The sequence below is a fragment of the Lampetra fluviatilis genome, chromosome 32 (genome assembly GCF_964198595.1).
Source record: "Lampetra fluviatilis chromosome 32, kcLamFluv1.1, whole genome shotgun sequence".
NCBI lineage: Eukaryota > Metazoa > Chordata > Hyperoartia > Petromyzontiformes > Petromyzontidae > Lampetra > Lampetra fluviatilis.
The window spans coordinates 1,067,616-1,083,386 of NC_136306.1; the positions used below are offsets into that span (position 1 = coordinate 1,067,616).

The 15,771-nt window shown below is 48.4% G+C and overlaps 1 protein-coding gene across 7 annotated transcripts in view; it reads left to right on the forward strand.

Annotated features, from left to right (window-relative positions):
* LOC144943612 (semaphorin-3A-like) overlaps positions 1-15,771 on the forward strand; it is a 163,023-nt gene that overhangs the window by 107,441 nt on the left and 39,811 nt on the right. For all 7 annotated transcript variants that reach the window (XM_078871223.1, XM_078871229.1, XM_078871228.1 and 4 more), the window contains one exon: positions 12,924-13,081. In XM_078871223.1, the coding sequence (XP_078727349.1) occupies positions 12,924-13,081 (158 nt within the window). The remainder of the gene's footprint in view (positions 1-12,923; positions 13,082-15,771) is intronic.

Sequence of the window (15,771 nt, forward strand, 5' to 3'; positions counted from 1 at the left end):
CGCCGGTGATGAGGGTTGTTTGTCCGTACTTCGCTACGCTAGTTAGCGCGGGTTCAAAAAGCGGGGTCAGAATCAGAATATGTATTGCTGCTGGACGAATCCGATGAGCTATAAAGCTCTATTTTGTTTATAAATATGTGGGGGAGGTGGCATGGCTAGGAATCGAACCCGGGCGGCCGAATTCAGGAGTAGTCAATTCGTTTTGAGTAACGTTGTAGGTTCTGTGACCAGGTAGGATGCATTACTTTGTAGAAGAGACCGCAAGTCCATGCGTCACGGCCAGCCGCGTGAGATTCGTGAAATCGACGACAACAGCCGTGGACATTTCCGTCCTGTCTACTGCACTAAAACCGTCGCTCGCCGCACCGGTAGTGGCAGCAATAGAAGAGGCTCGGTCCATTCTGACGTTGCCCCATCGTGCTCGAACTTGTCGGGCAATTAGACGTGAACCTCGGTGCAGACTTCCCTCCCCTCTCACCCTAACAAGGTCCCCACCCCCCCTCACCTCTCTGTCCTCCAGCCCTAACACCCCCCGCCTTCACCCTCACCTCAACCTGAACCGTTTGCTGCACACTGCTTGGCTCTGAGCTGCTCGATACGATTGAGAATGTGAGCTCTCGTGGTTGCGCGCCGCTTTGCCGTCATGAATAATGCGCACGACACACACACGGACGGACACACACACGGACGGACACACACACGGACACACACACGGACACACACACGGACACACACACGGACACACACACGGACACACACACGGACACACACACGGACACACACACGGACACACACACGGACACACACACGGACACACACACGGACACACACACGGACACACACACGGACACACACACGGACACACACACGGACACACACACGGACACACACACGGACACACACACACGGACAACAAAGATCCCCCGTATAGCCTTGACACTGTAGGGGCAAGTGCTGTTAGCGAGCACCTATAAAGGCCGGCACGGCACACGAGGGGGTGGGTGGCCAACACCACGCACGGCCGCCTTTGTCTCCCTAGCGGCGATGTTTGCACATCACACCATGTACTCATTTGAGGCTGAGTCGACCTAGGGGAGGCTCAGGACCGGTTCAGATAATCGTCACTGGTGTTAGCCCTGAGCGGGAATCGAACCCTGGTCGCCAGGTTCATAGCGCAGCGCGCTAACCGCTATACTACCGCTCCCCACAACGCACGGACACACGGGCACGGACACACGTGCACGGACACACGCGTACGATGTGCGACGTGTACACTCCGGCCTGATGATGAATACAATAATCCTCGGTTTACCACCCCACCTGGGACTGATGATGAATGCAGGCCCCGTGTTAAATAAAATATCGACCGGCGTGCCTCTTACACTCCTGCCATGTCATGATTGCGGTGTGGTGGCAACGATGCTTCACAGGTGGGGGGCTGACTGCCTGTGGGACACCAGATGGCTTTCCCTTGACATGCGAAACATAAGTTCAATTCCCTACTCGTATTACAACGTGCATTATTTTTGTACAATTGAAAAAGAATCCTTTAATAATGTTTGGAACAATACTCATGAACAAAACGAATAATGCCCGGTCCTTTGCACATCTCCGGCTGGATGAAAGCATCTCCACATCATAACGATAATGGTGGTTATTTGACCATACTTCACCTCGCTGGTCAGTGTGGGTTGATAAAGGATGGGGGCCCAGGACCATTTCACGTCACTCGCCACGGGTGTTGGTGAGCCACGGTCAGGAATTGAACTCGGGTTGTTGGCTTCATAGCAGCGTGCCAACCACTGCACCACCACTCCACCCGCATTGAATAACATGTCATACTTCGAACAACGTTGTTTTAAACTAGAAAAATAAACCACAAAAATTGTTCCGGGGGCTGAGGAGTGAACCGATATCCTCGGTGTGCGTCAATTGAGGTCCCCCAGTGTCTCACACACACGGCCAGAGCCTCTTCCGACCTACCATAATGCCTATCCACAGTGCTGGATTAAGCTAGTGTGGGGCCTGTAGCATATGTTATAAAGGGGCCCTAAATATAATAAAACACAAATATTAAAACACAAATATTTTACTTGCATAGTAAAGTAGTTGTATTTTTTCATTTGCTATACAGCCGGATAATACGACAAATCGCTAATCTTAAACACCCAGTCGTTCATAAAAGTTGAAGGCAGTGTAGTACTATAGTTATAGAGCAAGTGCAGAATCACTGAACCGGAATTGATAGCTTGGAAGCATTTAGCGCGGGGCCCTTGAAAGTGCGGGGCCCTAGCGCAATCTACTTTTGCTACGAGGATAATCCGGCACTGCCTATCACACCGTAATGTTTGTCGTAAGTGCGAGACGCTTCTAGACGGTAAATAACGCGTAGTAACACTGCAACGCGCCCTGTTTACTATGAACGTGAAACCAACTGGCTTCTCCCAACCCAAGCATCGTCACCCAGGACGGCATTTGCAGTCGGAGGTCTCACTCGTCCCGTCTACCAGGTGCAGCAGGGTGATGCAAGGGCCTCCTCTGTGATCCTCCGTGGCGCCGCCGGTGTTTCGTGACCAATCTCAACGGCTCCCCCTTGATTACACAGAGCGAATGCACGGTGGGACACACATCCCGATATAGCAGCACAGAGTTTGTAGTTTCGGCATTGGAGGTGCTGGTTCTGGTTCTGCCTTCCTAACCTGCTTGTCCGTGGGTTTCCCCCCGTGGCCTCTGTGCGCAAACTGCGCGTTTACAAATTCTACAGCGTTCTGAGAATTAATTATCATGATTGATGCCTCATTAATCACCTCCGGTTAGCACGGTTGGCTACGTACGGTGCGAAAAAAGTTCCACATCCACGCATTCATTAATTTGTTAGCCTTTGTGTACGATGTTGATCCTGAATTATTACCAAAATAACGTTGACAGTCACACCTTTGAACTCATCTTGCATAGGGCAAAATTGAAGAGAAATGTTGGACATGCAATATTTAATGCTCGATACCTCACGGGTGTGGAATTGCGTTATTACTTTAAATTAATGTGGCTACTAAAACCGGCTGAAAAAAATTAAGTTATTCGTCAATGCTCTTAGGTCCAGTTGGCATGATCGAGATCTAGGGCGGGGTGGGGAGGGAGCAATGAGTTCCCCCAGTAATTCCTTCCTATTTCCAGCCCCGAAGATAACGAAATCATCTGTTAATCCCCAACCACCCCAGTTGAGGAGGAAGAGGGGACAAATGAGGGATTGGGGCCCAGACAGGAGCCACCGCCAGCCCATTGGCTGGGGCCTTGTGTCTAAAATCGTCGCGGAAACGCAGCATGGGTGGCGTGTCTCAGCGTGAGCGCGAGCTACGGTCTCGCAAGTGTCCCATGACCAGCAAAAGCACGGGGGTGGCCCTTTTCAAAGCCGTGGATCGAAAGGGGCTTTCAATTTCATCTCATTTCTCTCACTCGTGGAGATAACGTGAGAGGGATCCGCTGATAATGAGATTTGCAGCGACTTTGATCTTTTGCAGATAAACGGGGATTTGTAGCGTCAGCAGCTGACAGACAGCCAGGACTCCAGTGAGTCGCTTGCAGTCGCCTGCAGTGCTCGGCGGCGAGGCGCGTCGCGCTCAAGTGCAGACCAGCCGGGGTTCAACGCCCAAACACTGCGCAGGCCGCGGGTCACTTTCTAAGACGGTGGATGATCCCAGGACAACTCTGCTAATCTCATACTTTCTCGTGACACCCCCTCCACTTCATTGCAGTTGAGAATAAATAAAACGTGCATTGAGATTGTTTAGATGATTTTGCTATGAATGTCCAAATGATGGGCCACTTTGTTGAGCGTCTGTCATTTGTGGCTAGGTTGCTTCTCAAAAATAAGTCAATAACTCAGTGGGCTTTGCCTGGTAGGATGGGGATGGTTTCGTGTTGTATTCGTTTGTGTTTGGGTGATTTTTTACCTTTCTTGTCCTTTGCACTACTATCGTGTGTTTGTGCTGTTTGTCGTTGTAACGTTCTTACCCCATGCCCCTACTGGACATCTGTGAAAAAGATCTTTAGAGCTCATCGGATTCCTCCTGCAGTATAGATAAATATTCTGATTCTGATTGTTGTATTTGTGCATAATATATGAATTCGTATGCTGCATCCTAAAAAAATAGATATAAATATTAATCAGTCCCTTTTATACATCCTCCATCATCTTGTGTTTTCTTATTCACGCGAAAAAGATCAGTTTTTGCCACGGGCTCTCACTTGGTTATAAATTAAGCATCTGACCGACGGATTCTTTGAAAATCTTTGGGGAGCCTTGGAAAACAGAAATAGTGCCGGACAGCTTGCGCCTTTGTGGCCTTTGCGCGTTACAGAATTCATAGACGAGAGGTTGGATGTATTAAATAATGATCGTATATATAATTACGTAAAGTCTGCAAAGAATAATTCCACGCGGTTATTCTCTCTCTCTTCCTCCTTCGTGCTGAGATTGTCATTGAGGCCTGATGCTGTGCTGCCTCCCCATAGCCGTCTCCTCGCCTTTCCTCTGCACATGCATGAATCGTGAACGTGGTGTGTAGCTTTACAAAGCGGTGGAGAAAAATAACGCAATGTTTTGGCATAGGTTTACATTTCACAATTAAAATAGGGTTCATAAGAAATGTCTAAATGCGACCGCATCGCAGGGCAATGCACACACGGGGGAGGGCATGCACATTAAGAGGGACAGTGAATAAAACAGAACGATTGCAGGGGAATAATAGACTAAACTAAAACAATTAAATATTTTATTTTATGTTACCAGGTAAGTCCCACTGAGCTATATATATTTTTTTTTTCAGAAGCGGCCCGGCCACGAATCATACCTCAAAGAAGTGGCTTATTGTGTGGAAATTTATAACAGCCAAATACTACAAACGCGTGTTTCTAAGTGAAACGATTGACACTCGGGCGGGATTGAAGATACTTTAGGAAGAGAAGTCATTGGCTCGGTAGAAAAGGAAGGGCGTGAGCCAGCCAGCAAGGAAAACTTGTTTTGGTGTAGTATAAGATATGACAGCGTATCCCACATATTTCCGCGGGATACACGTCCAGGGTGGAGGGTGGATGTGGGGACTGCGAGTGACGTCATCACGTAGATGTGCGCGGTGACGTCCCCGCCGGGCACGCGCACGTGACCACGTGCCAGCCATGTATCCAAGCAGGAATATTGCCAGCAACACCTTTTCCCAATGAATTATGAAAAAAAAAATCAATCACGTTTTTTACCGTGGCTAAATGTCTCAAATTGTAAACAGCACACACACACACGCGTGTGTGTGCATTTTGCAAACAAACATCAGGAGCTCCCTAAAAAATGCATTATGGTCCTTAGGTCACCATCGAAATTGTTCCCCTACCCCCGCACCTCCGATTAGCACGGTTGGCTACGTACGGTGCGAGAGAAGTTCAGCATACGCACGAAATAAATGTGACTGCGACCGGCTAAGAGGCGGGGGGGGGGGTGACGCCTCATCCCTCAGCACTCAGCAAAACGAGCCACGTGTGGCGTTGCAGCGGTTGCGTTGTGGGCCACAGGGGCAGACACGGAGGGGGGGGGGGGAGTGTGCGATGCGTGCGATTGTGACACTGGGCCCCGTGATCACCACCCAAGTGACTAACCGCGTTTGACAGCAGCGAAATACCGCGCGAGCAGAGTCGCGGGGGGGGGGGGCGGGGGGGGGTCACTGTGGAATTGCTCCGTCCGCAGATGTTTTAAGGATTAGTTAGCCTGGAGAGAGCGGCATGTTTTTTTGACAGCTCGCCACAAAAAAGGCATTGTTCCTTGAAAATTGATGCCGAGGGGGTCAATGCCCCATCAGATGGATTACAGATTGGCGGGTCTAACCCAGAGAACACAGTGCCCCCCTCATTGGCCACTGTGACTCAAATTAAATCTCTCGTGAACTTTAAAATACATTACCTTATTGCATTTGGCACAAATGTCACGCCTCATCTGGAACGTTTTTGTAATTTGTAACGTGCTGATTACTTAATCCGATTTGTTTTCGTCTTGTAACCGTGCTGGCCCAGGTCACGCTTGCAAGTGACGCGAACCTGGTCTGTCGAGTTCTCACCTCGTTACACAAACTTGACACATATTAAGCAGGTGATTTATTAAAATAACGAAAGCCATGTTTCAGCAGCACGTGGTTTTAAATTGAATCGTGTGGATGAACTGTTGCCTGTGGGCATGCCTTCTGATTACACTGTGTAACAATGTTTTTCGTTCACATAAAGTCAGATAAAAACAACATATGAATCAATATTAACATGTATTTATGCTAACGTAATAAAAAAAATACTACAAAAGATTTAGACACCAAGGCGCACTTCCACAGTCGGGACTGGCCACAGCGGACTCTGTGGGAAGGAACATTGTCAAGTGGGAGCCACTGGTGGCTGATGCCACCACTGCACATCAAATTGGGCCTTATGAAACAATTTGTCAGAGCTGTAGATAAGGAGTCGGCCGCCTTCAAGTACCTTCAAGACTTCTTCCCTAAGCTGTCTGAGGCAAAGGTCAAAGCCGGTGTCTTCGTCAGACCACAGATAAAGAAGATCATGGAGTGCAATGAATTCCCCAAGAAGCTCACTAGTGAGGAGAAAGCGGCTTGGAACAGCTTTGTCGCAGTGGTACGTGGCTTCCTGGGCAATCACAAGGTCGAAAACTACGTGGAGCTGGTTGAGACTCCGGTGAAGAACTACGGTACAATGGGCTGTAGGATGTCCCTCAAAGTCCATATCCTTGATGCTCATCTTGGTAAATTCAAGAACATGGGAGCATACTCGGAGGAACAAGGCGAGCGCTTCCACCAGGGTATACTGGACTTTGAACGCCACTACCAAGGACAGCATAATGAGAACATGATGGGAGACTACATTTGGGGTCTGATTCGTGAAAGTGATTTACAGTATAATCGTGAATCTCGAAAAACTACCCACTTCTAAATCTTTTGTAGTAATTTTTTATTACTTTAGTATAAATACATGTTAATTTTGATTCACATGTTTTTTTCTGACTTTATGTGAACGAAAAGACACAATTTCGGCCATTTCATCATTGAAAATAGATACATTTCAAAATATCACTGTCCTGGTTACAAACGCAAAGTTTGTGGGGAATAATAGCCATTTCCTATACTTTTTAGGCATACGCAATTACGAAATAACACTTAATACCCAGGAACAAAGATTGTGTTACATAGTGTAATCATATTCGGTTAGTCACAGATGACATCCTGAAGGGGACTGCTTCGCTTGCATTGTATGTAAATGATAACAATGCAGCAACCAGGAGTGGTAAGAGGATACTCTCACATTTAACTACTGGCTCCTCAGTACAGACGCAATGACTACACAATGGAAGTTTGCCTGCAAGTGAACAATACTGCAGCCATCTGGAAATCTACCCCCGGAAGTTTCTCTACAGACATTGCACAATACGCTATTCAAGATTAAAGGTCCGAGTAGTTGTGCGTTGCACTGCGCTTTACTTTCTAGGAGCCTAAATCCATTCGTTTGACTTGCGAATTGCATATATGCTGGGTCATTTATAATTGTTATGGGAGAATTCTGTCTGACAAAATGTGAAATTGTATATCGTGAGTAAGTAACATCCATAATTCATAGATATATTTGCATATAACGCTTTGGGATATGTTTGTATGTGCAATTTAAGACGTGAAAGTAGGTAAATAATATTGATAATGTTTTGCTTATCCAAGGTTCACTGAGTTTCAGCACTATTTTAGCAGCATGTAAGTCACCTGGCACCTAGGTAGGCTGGAAAAATGCCACGGTGGCGAGATGTTAACTACCTCATCTGGTATACGGGAGGACGTGGGTTCTATACCGACCTTGATGCCTGCTGTATATTTGGAGTTTGCGTGTCTCTCTCCGTGGTCGCGTGGATTTTTCTCTGGGTCCGCCGGTTTTTCAACGTGCATTTAAAGTAATTGGCTGCTATACATTTCCGCATCATAAACCACTTCGTTGAGCTCTCATTTGTGATAGCGAGGTCGCTTCTGAAAAAGAGCTATGCAGCTCAGTGGGCCTTACCTGGTAAAACAAAATATATGGAGAGTTTAGTTTAGACTTGTTCAAGCATCAATGGTCTGAGTAGATGGTCACCTTGTTATTTGTATAGACCAGTTGGCTGATGGTGACTCATGATTTCACGTAATGCACGTTGTTGTAATTGCCGTATAAACCAATTTACGAGGCTTATTTTGTTTTGGACACATTCCAAGTTTTGCACCATATACTTTCTGGTGAACGTGTGACTCTGTCATCACTAATCGGGCGAACATAACGCCTCTTTTCAAAGGCGAGTTTTATTTTCGGAATGCCACGATTTGCACTCACTGCCTCTGTTCGGAAGAGCTGTTTGGTGCGTGCAAAACGAGGATATAATAACAAAAAAATACTTTACCAAAAAACGTGGGCCGTGCTCAAACGATGTGAAGGCAGTTCAGTGCGGCACAGGTAAACACACCGCAGGTAAACACACCACAGCGCTGCAACACACAAAGGGGGTGGGAATCCTGTTGTACCGTGAGGTCTTGTTTTCATGATGCATATGACAAACACAAATCCGAACCGCCAATGTAAAAGTTCCAGGTCACGTGACCAGTGTTGAGTTTTTCGCGGGCGGTCGAACTGGTTCTGGGTGCTGGGGCGGTGGACGAGGAGCCGCGCGGGCCGCCCGCGTCCCCCTCGTTGGGGGGGCTCTCGCGCAGGCAGCAGGCCAATCGGTGGACGGCGCCAGCGCACGGAGGAGCAATGCCGGAGGAGCAATGCCGGGAGAGCTAAGCCTGCACGATTGTTCTCGCGCATGAAGTAAAACTAAACTGAAAACAAAGCAATGTTTTTTTTAACCAGGCAAGGCCCACTGAACTATGTAGCTCTTTTCAGAAGCGACCTGGCCACAAATGAGAGCTCAACGAAGTGGCTTATCATGTGGAAATGTAAAGCAGCCAAATACTCTGAACGCGTGTTGTTGATGCTAAATGTGGAGGGGAAACCCGAAAGACAGAAAGCAAAATCCTCACGACCACGGGGAGTGATACATGCAAACTCCCAATATACAGCAGGCGTCAGGGTCGGGATCGAACACACAACCTCCTGCATACCAGGCGAGGTAATTAACATCTCATAGCCACCCATGGTGCCGAAGTAGTTTGTAAACATTAAGTTGTGTTATTTTAAATAAAGCACGAGTAAAATATAACATTTGAAGCATTCGCATGGAACAGATGTGTTCAGAACCAATTTTGCAGGCTTGCAGTACAGAATAAATTATAATGAATGTTATTATCTTGTGGTTGGTCTCGGATTTACAAATGGCTCCCCTTCCCTTCTCTCACCACATTGTGGGGGTAGCGAAATAATTGAGGAACACTGAAGGATAATTGAGGCTCTGAAGCGTGTGGTCATGGATAAGGGAGAGGATACAAGGTGAGACGTCAACTGGTATTACGGCTGGTATTAAATTGGATTATTACATTGGAAAGTACAAAATATATATTTGGTAATAAAAAATAAAATACCTCAACTCTACTTTAAAATACTGTATATATCTTAAACAGAGATAACGGCCATACGATTTAGGAAATGAATCAATAAAGTTGGAATGTTGTTGATTTGTTTAGTACTCACATATAAGCATATTTCTAACGGTATCGTGGAAACGACAATACCATTGCTTTATTGCAGTATGTTCTCATGGGGGGTTATTTTATTCATTGTTCATATTATTAATGCGGCGGTGTAGGCGCAGTGGTTTGCGCACAGCGCGGCCAATTCCCGGCCACTGCCAAAGGGACATCTGAGCCGGTCCTGGGCCACCCGTTCTCCAACCCGCGCTGATCGGCGTCGGTGAAGCAAAGTCAAACGACCCCACGCCTCGCAGCGAGGGCCTTCGTCCCAGCAGCGAGCGATACGCTATTAAAGGTCGTGGATATCTGCTCGTCTCTTAAAATCACGACAATCTCCGAACCATTTCTAGTTTTTATTTTAAACATGCTCGACGTTCGTACACCGCTGGGATCGTCTTTTCACGTTCAGTTTAGAAACATTTCAAACACCCTCACACTGGAGTGAGCTTGGAAGCTAATTACCCATCCCAAATTGTTTGCCCCTTTTGGGAAGTTACCCCCCTCCGTTTTTTAAATCCCTTTTTGTTTATTTAGCCGCGCCGCTAATCCCCGCGGCTCGCCATGCGTGTAAGTGTACCCCGCGATTCCCAGGGGGGGGGGGGGTAGAGAGAGAACGCTCCGGGCTGCGCTAGGGGTTCACACAAAGACAAAGATCCCCCGTGTAGCCTTAACAGATTGTTTGGGGCAAGTGCTGTTAGCGAGTAGCACCTATGAGGGCCGCCACTGTGGCACACGAGGGGATGGGTGGCCAGAACCACGCCCCGTCGTTCCATTTGAGGCTGAGTCGACCTAGCGGAGGCCCAGGACCAAATAATCGTCACTGGTGTTGGCCGTGAGCGGGAATCGAACTCGGGTCGCCGGGTTTGCAGCGACACTGAGCGCTCACCATTACGCCACCGCTCCCTGCAGGGACTGGAGGAGGGGTTCACACACACACAGACACACAACAACAACCGCCATTCGCCACTAAGACACACAACAACAACAACCGCCATTCGCCACTAAGACACACAACAACAACAACCGCCATTCGCCACTAAGACACACAACAACCGCCATTCGCCACTAAGACACACAACAACAACAACCGCCATTCGCCACTAAGACACACAACAACAACCGCCATTCGCCACTAAGTGGCGGTGACGTCACCACGACTCTTGTGCCAGGCCATGTGCACCTTGAGGCCACGTGAAGTGTCGAACGCCCGCTGGCAGGAGGTCAAGGGGCAGACCCAGCAGGTGCCACGGGTCGACTGACCGAGATGACTGGCTGATGCACCACCTGTGCCCCCTACTGTACCAACTTGCTGTGCATTAGCCACCCGGCGCTCCGCTCGTTGTTGTGAGCGTCGCTCCTCCGCCCTCCGTTGTTGTTGGAGGGCGACTGCCTCCAATTGCCCAGTAGCGTCCTTCACGAGCCTCCTCCACAGAGGCCGATCTTGACACCGCTGGTACCAGTCATCGGCAAGTCCACTCAGCTCCACGTCCTCTTGTACCACATCACTCCATCTCTTGTCTAGCTCGTGCCGCGTCCGTTTAGCCCCCTCGATCCGGCCGAACAAAAGCTGTTTAGGCATGCGGTGGCTGGGCATGCGGGCTACATGACCCAGCCAACGCAGCCTTGCCTGCCGGAGGAGCTCACCGATGGGACTTTGCCCAGATCTTTCAAGGATTTGTGAGCTCATCACACAATCCAGCCTGGTTAAACCCAGGATGGATCGTAGGCAGGCCAGCCTAACACACACACAGACACACACACAGACACACACACACAGACACACACACACGGACACACACAGAGACACACACACAGACACACGCACATACACACACAGACACACACAGGCACACACACAGACACACACACGCACAGACACACGCACAGACACACACACGCACAGACACACACAGACACACGCACGCGCTGTGTTACCTGGCGGTGCGTTCACCGTCTGGCGACACTGCCACCTGCGCGCGTCTGAGTGCGGCCCCGCGTCTCCATTTACCTGTCACTCCCCGCCAGCGGGAATGCGCCGTGCATGCGCAGCTGGGAGGATGTGCCCCAGCCCCTCCTGCTGCCCCCGCAGCCCAAACGTGGCGCTGATGTAATGATGCTCTTTGGAAGAGAGAATTTCGGGCGTTTTTTTAGGAATGACGTGGGAATGCAAGGCGAGGGTCACGAATGTCACACAATTCTCCGTGCATGGCTGAGCTTGCTCGCTGGGGTGTTTGGGGGGGGGGATAACAACAACTCATCCACACACCAACGTAATGTTAAGTAAAAGAGAATGAATTTGTAAAAATACTTACTTCACATGCCATCTTTGCGTCACTGGCAATTGACAATTCAGTGCGTGCAATGCTCAATAGTGTGGGGTGGTAATACTGGTAGGAACCCACTGGTTCCACTAGCCCACAGGGGATTATTGTGTCCGTCCGTCCGTCGTGCAGGGAGGGGCTGGGTGGGGAGGGTGGGGAGGGGCTGGGTGGGGAGGGGAGGGTGGGGAGGGGCTGGGTGGGGAGGGTGGGGAGGGCCTGGGTGGGGCTGGGTAGGGTGTGGGAGGGGTTGGGCACCCCGTGGTGCCCTTATAAAACTCAACGTTTAACCTACTCACGCCGGCTTGTGCCCGCCCTCATAGTCGGGCATATTTGCGGAATACACCACGCCGCCGTTGACCCTGGCCATTGACCGAGCAACCCAACGTTCCTACGAGCTCCCTTCGCAGGAATGTGTTTATGCCAGTCAACACATGACGTCACAACACGTGCGCCACTCCACCCCCGGCCACGTGGTCTCAAACGGCATCGTGCGACGTCACTTTTGTCAGCAGGAAAAACACGTTCAGTTATTACGGAGTGTAAGTTATAGTTTGTAATCACTGAAAGTGTAAGTTATAGTTAAAAAGACATCTGAAAAATAGGTCTGACATTGGGCTTCAAACTCAGTAAATCCCCAACATGTTCAAACAAAAACCCATCCCTTTGTTGTGTTTCGCGATCCGCAATATAATTATCTGTGCAGTATCAATTGACCCCACCTGTGTTCTGTATTCGTAATGCTGCACCTCCGATTGCGTATTTTTTTTGCACCTCCAAATACGCGCAGTTGGCTAAGTACGGTGCGAACGAAGTTCAACACGCACATCTACGTGGCGGTCAAGCTGCTTGCTTTTATCGAGCCGCCGATGTATAACGTTCCCCCCACACCTCTTGTTTGCTCCACCCCGCCCCGACCCAGACTTGCAGGCCTCCAACAGCTCTGTGACCCTGCGTGACCTCAACTCAAGTGACCACCGTACTCTACTGCTGGATGAGGAACGGGGCCGCTTGTTTGTGGGTGGCCAGGATGTCCTGTACTCCCTGGCCCTTGACAACATCACACGTGGACACACGAAGGTGGGTGCACAAACCTGCTGATTGGGCGATCGAACGAGGAGGCATCATATCCAGGCGTGAAACCGCAATTTCTGCCCAACCTCTTGAATACTCGTGGCAAAATTAGATGTGTCTCTCTACGCACTCTTTGGCGAAAAGCAAGTTTCTTAACCCCCCCCCCCCGCCTCTACCCACTGAGCCGTTTAAATGGGGACATCGCATAGTTCGTCGATTGGAAGGGTATTGTGTGGTGGGGTAAAGTGTGGGTGGGTATCCTGTCCTCTTCCATGATGTCAAGTTGTTGTTCTCTCTTACTGGTTATGCATTGCTTTGTTTTTTTGCAATTACAGCAACCCGTGTAATTTTAAAAATAGGGTTAATTATAAAACATATTTTACAAGCGGCAAGAGAGGAAGACATGACACGTTGGTGATGAATGCCCTCACGGGGATATTTTCGTTGAACGTTATATATAAACCGTAGTGTTACAAATCCAGCATACACATTTTAAATAGCATCCCACGATAAGCCCTGTTTGGGTCGGCTTGTTAAACATGGCAGAGAAAATGGCACCCAAGGTCCTGTCAACGTGCCACTAATTGGCTGCCCGTTGACATATGTCATGGCCTTAATAATAGCCGATTGGCCCCAAGAGGGCTGTCATGCGTGGTGATTGTGCTCGGCGTTTCAGGGAACGTGAAATCAAAGCCGCTGCTGGCAGAGTGCAGCCACCAGAGGCGTCTCCGATGGGGGAGACAACGCGCCCGGCGCTCAATGTGGCAAACGAGAGGTTTATAAATACACGTCGCATTGTGAATGCTGCAGTGCAGCAAAGTCAGAAACAAATACTACAAACTTTTAAAGAATATATATTGTTTTGCCAGAGCTGTGTAGCTCTTTCTTTCAGAAGCGACCTGGCCACAAATGAGAGCTCAACAAAGTGGCTTATCATGTTGAAATTTACAGCAGCCAAATACTCTAAACGCACGTTCATTCAAAATGTTGAGGGTAAAACCGGAGGACCCGGAGAAAAATCTACGTGACCACGGGGAGAGAGATATGCAAACTCCAAATATGCTGGCGTTAGGGTCGGGATAGCACCCACGACCTCCTGCATACCAGGCGAGGTAGTTAACATCTCGCCACCGCGGCGCCCCAATATGCTTAGTTATAAAATACATACTTCTTAAGGTGACCGTAGTTCTTTTGAGTTGTAAAATAAGTATAAATACATGACACGAAGGTGGGAAATATTGAAAGTAGCTGGAGTATGTAAGCAAGCGGGAAATGCATGAGTCAAGTGGACGCTTTGTGCATATACTGCCCAGCTCTATGTTGAATTATTTCGCACCATACGGTGCCAAGCGTGCTAAGTGTGATAGTGAACATATCACTCCGCCATGCGTGTTAGCTGTGGCCAGGGTAACTGGGTACAAGGTGCAGTGCACTTACCACACCAGATTACACTCACTGGTTTATAAATAGACGTTTTCCACCCTCCATGTATCTATCGATAGTTCAATGCGAACGTGCAATTTTATCGAGGGACTGTGTGTTGTCTTGGTGTGGTCTGGGACTCTTTTTGTTTTGCTGCCTTGCCCAAGATTACATTTGGTGTTGAAATATCGGCATTAATTGATGTACTTATGCAATTTATACTTGTACATTAATATTTAGTGACTTGCTTAGCGTTCCTATACTTTGCACTCATATTGGTGTTTGTATTGTTTGCTGTTGTAACTTTCGACGGGACATTTGTGAAAAAGAGCTTCATAGCTCATGGGATGTTTGCAGTTTAAATAAAGATTCTGATGCTTTGCTCTTAATGTTGAAGTACCAATGCAATAATATTTGTCACCGCAAGTAAATCCAATCCTGCTGAATCCCATTAAATTATTCACATTTAAATTAGTCTTATATAAATATAGGAGAGAATACCACTCGGTTCACGACTGGAACTAGTTTTGTTTCTCCTCACCATTAAAACCCCACAATGGTGTGCAGTGCGTGCCAGGTCAAGTCGTTTCAGGTGCACAACCAAATGCAGGGCTGCACCGTCGCATCGTACAAGTGCACAGCAGAATTCCCGCACCCTCCCTCCCTCTTAGGGCTATCACACTCATTACACACAGAGTGCTTGCCACAAATGAACCACAATACCTTGCTGATCTCGTCAAGGAGTGTACGCCATCACACAAACTCCGGTCATCTTCGCAGGAGCAGCAGCTTCTGGCTCGCCATCGAACCGCATCGTGCGATTCCAGATGCGCCCCTGCGGCCGTCTGGAACGCTCTTCCTTCCGATATTAGGAAGCCACTGGAGCTGTGCACTTTTAAATCATCCAGATTGAAAACTCATTTCCTGAGAACTGATTTTGTGTTTAGTTTGTCCTTCCCCCACACCTCCGATTGACATGGCTGGCTACGTACGGTGCGAAAGAAGTTCAACACACATCGGGTTAGAGTGACCCGGGCGTCCACGTCCGTGAGTGGATGATTGAGAACGTCCTTCCCGCAGCTTGACAAACAGGTTTTTACGTGAGCACCGCCAACAGACGAGAACTTCCCCGTTGGGCAGAGGAACATTTTGGCACATAAAAAAAAAATTAAACAACTTTTAAGTAGTTGACTGCAGTCATGGGTGTTGATATCTGCACAGCACATCAGCTGTTCAAACACTGATACTGTATATATATATTTTGAAAGGAACAT